General features: G+C 58.9%; 1 protein-coding gene across 2 annotated transcripts in view; it reads left to right on the plus strand.

Annotated features, from left to right (window-relative positions):
* The first annotated feature begins 817 nt into the window (after positions 1–817).
* Positions 818–1,189, plus strand: part of NDUFS6 (NADH:ubiquinone oxidoreductase subunit S6) — a 26,256-nt gene continuing 25,884 nt past the window's right edge. The window contains exon 1 of one of the 2 annotated variants that reach the window (XM_066579084.1): positions 818–984. In XM_066579084.1, coding sequence (XP_066435181.1) covers positions 862–984 — 123 coding nt within the window. In that variant the 5' untranslated portion in view covers positions 818–861. The remainder of the gene's footprint in view (positions 985–1,189) is intronic. The other variant, XM_066579083.1, reaches the window with a different exon arrangement.

Here is a 1,189-nt window from a genome sequence, read left to right on the forward strand (position 1 = left end):
GAGGGCAGAGTTACAGTGTAAGGGCACCAGAGGGCAGTGTTACAGTGTAAGGGCACCGGAGGGCAGTGTTACAGTGTAAGGGCACCGGAGGGCAGTGTTACAGTGTAAGGGCACCGGAGGGCAGTGTTACAGTGTAAGGGCACCGGAGGGCAGTGTGACAGTGTAAGGGCACCGGAGGGCAGTGTTACAGTGTAAGGGCACCGGAGGGCAGTGTTACAGTGTAAGGGCACCGGAGGGCAGTGTTACAGTGTAAGGGCACCAAGAGGAAGAGGTAGCAGAAGGATGGGGAGGGTGTGCAGAGCCGAGACGTGGCCGGAAGGGGTCAGTCTTAGCCGGATAAGAAAGATGAAAGTGGGCGACTCCAAACAGAGAATAAGTGACATCAGTTCATTGGAGGTAATAGGACTGCAATCACTATCACTGTGTACAACAGTGGTGACTGCACTGGGTCTACTGCTGGATCGGAGCTGCTGTGCTTGTGGCTATACCAGGGGGCACATACTTATGGAGGATCCTCGGCATCCACCCCTGAATGGAGATACTTCCAGCACTGCAGTCACTACTTTTCAAGATGAAGAAACTTCGTTAAACAACTTGTTCGTCAGCCTGAGATGTGGACACAAATACACGGGACACAATGTGCCGTCCGGGGGGACACAATGTGCCGTCCGGGGGGCCCAACTTACTGCGTCCTCCGTGCAGCTTCACGCATGCGCACCTCAAAGCCTCCGCCAGCAATGCCCGCCCATGTGACGCGCTCTCTCTACTCTCATTGGCTCCCTGCAGCTGCCGCCCCGGAGATACTCATGGGTGACGCCTATTACTTCCGGGTTACCTCGCAGAGAGGGCGGTGACGGTAACATGGCGGCCTCATGGTTATTACTGGGTCGCGGCTGCAGGAAGGGTCTGAGCAGCGGCCTGTACGGAGCCGGACGGCGCCTCGTAGTGTCGGACGCCACGGAGAAGGTCACCCACACCGGGCAGGTAACGGCCGAGCGCGGGGAGGTTCCGAGCTGACCTTGTCGGGCGGCAGTGGTCGCCGTCAGTCCGTATTCACACGGGCGGCTTACAGCAAGCGGAGGGGATGTTCAGACTGTTGTCCACGCGCAGAGCCTGCAGGGGGCGCCCTGGTGGGATGGCGGCCGTGCGGGGAGGTTGTTGGTGGCATTAGTTCTCCGTTTTCCCGCCG

The sequence above is a fragment of the Eleutherodactylus coqui genome, chromosome 9, assembly GCF_035609145.1.
Source record: "Eleutherodactylus coqui strain aEleCoq1 chromosome 9, aEleCoq1.hap1, whole genome shotgun sequence".
Taxonomy (NCBI): domain Eukaryota; kingdom Metazoa; phylum Chordata; class Amphibia; order Anura; family Eleutherodactylidae; genus Eleutherodactylus; species Eleutherodactylus coqui.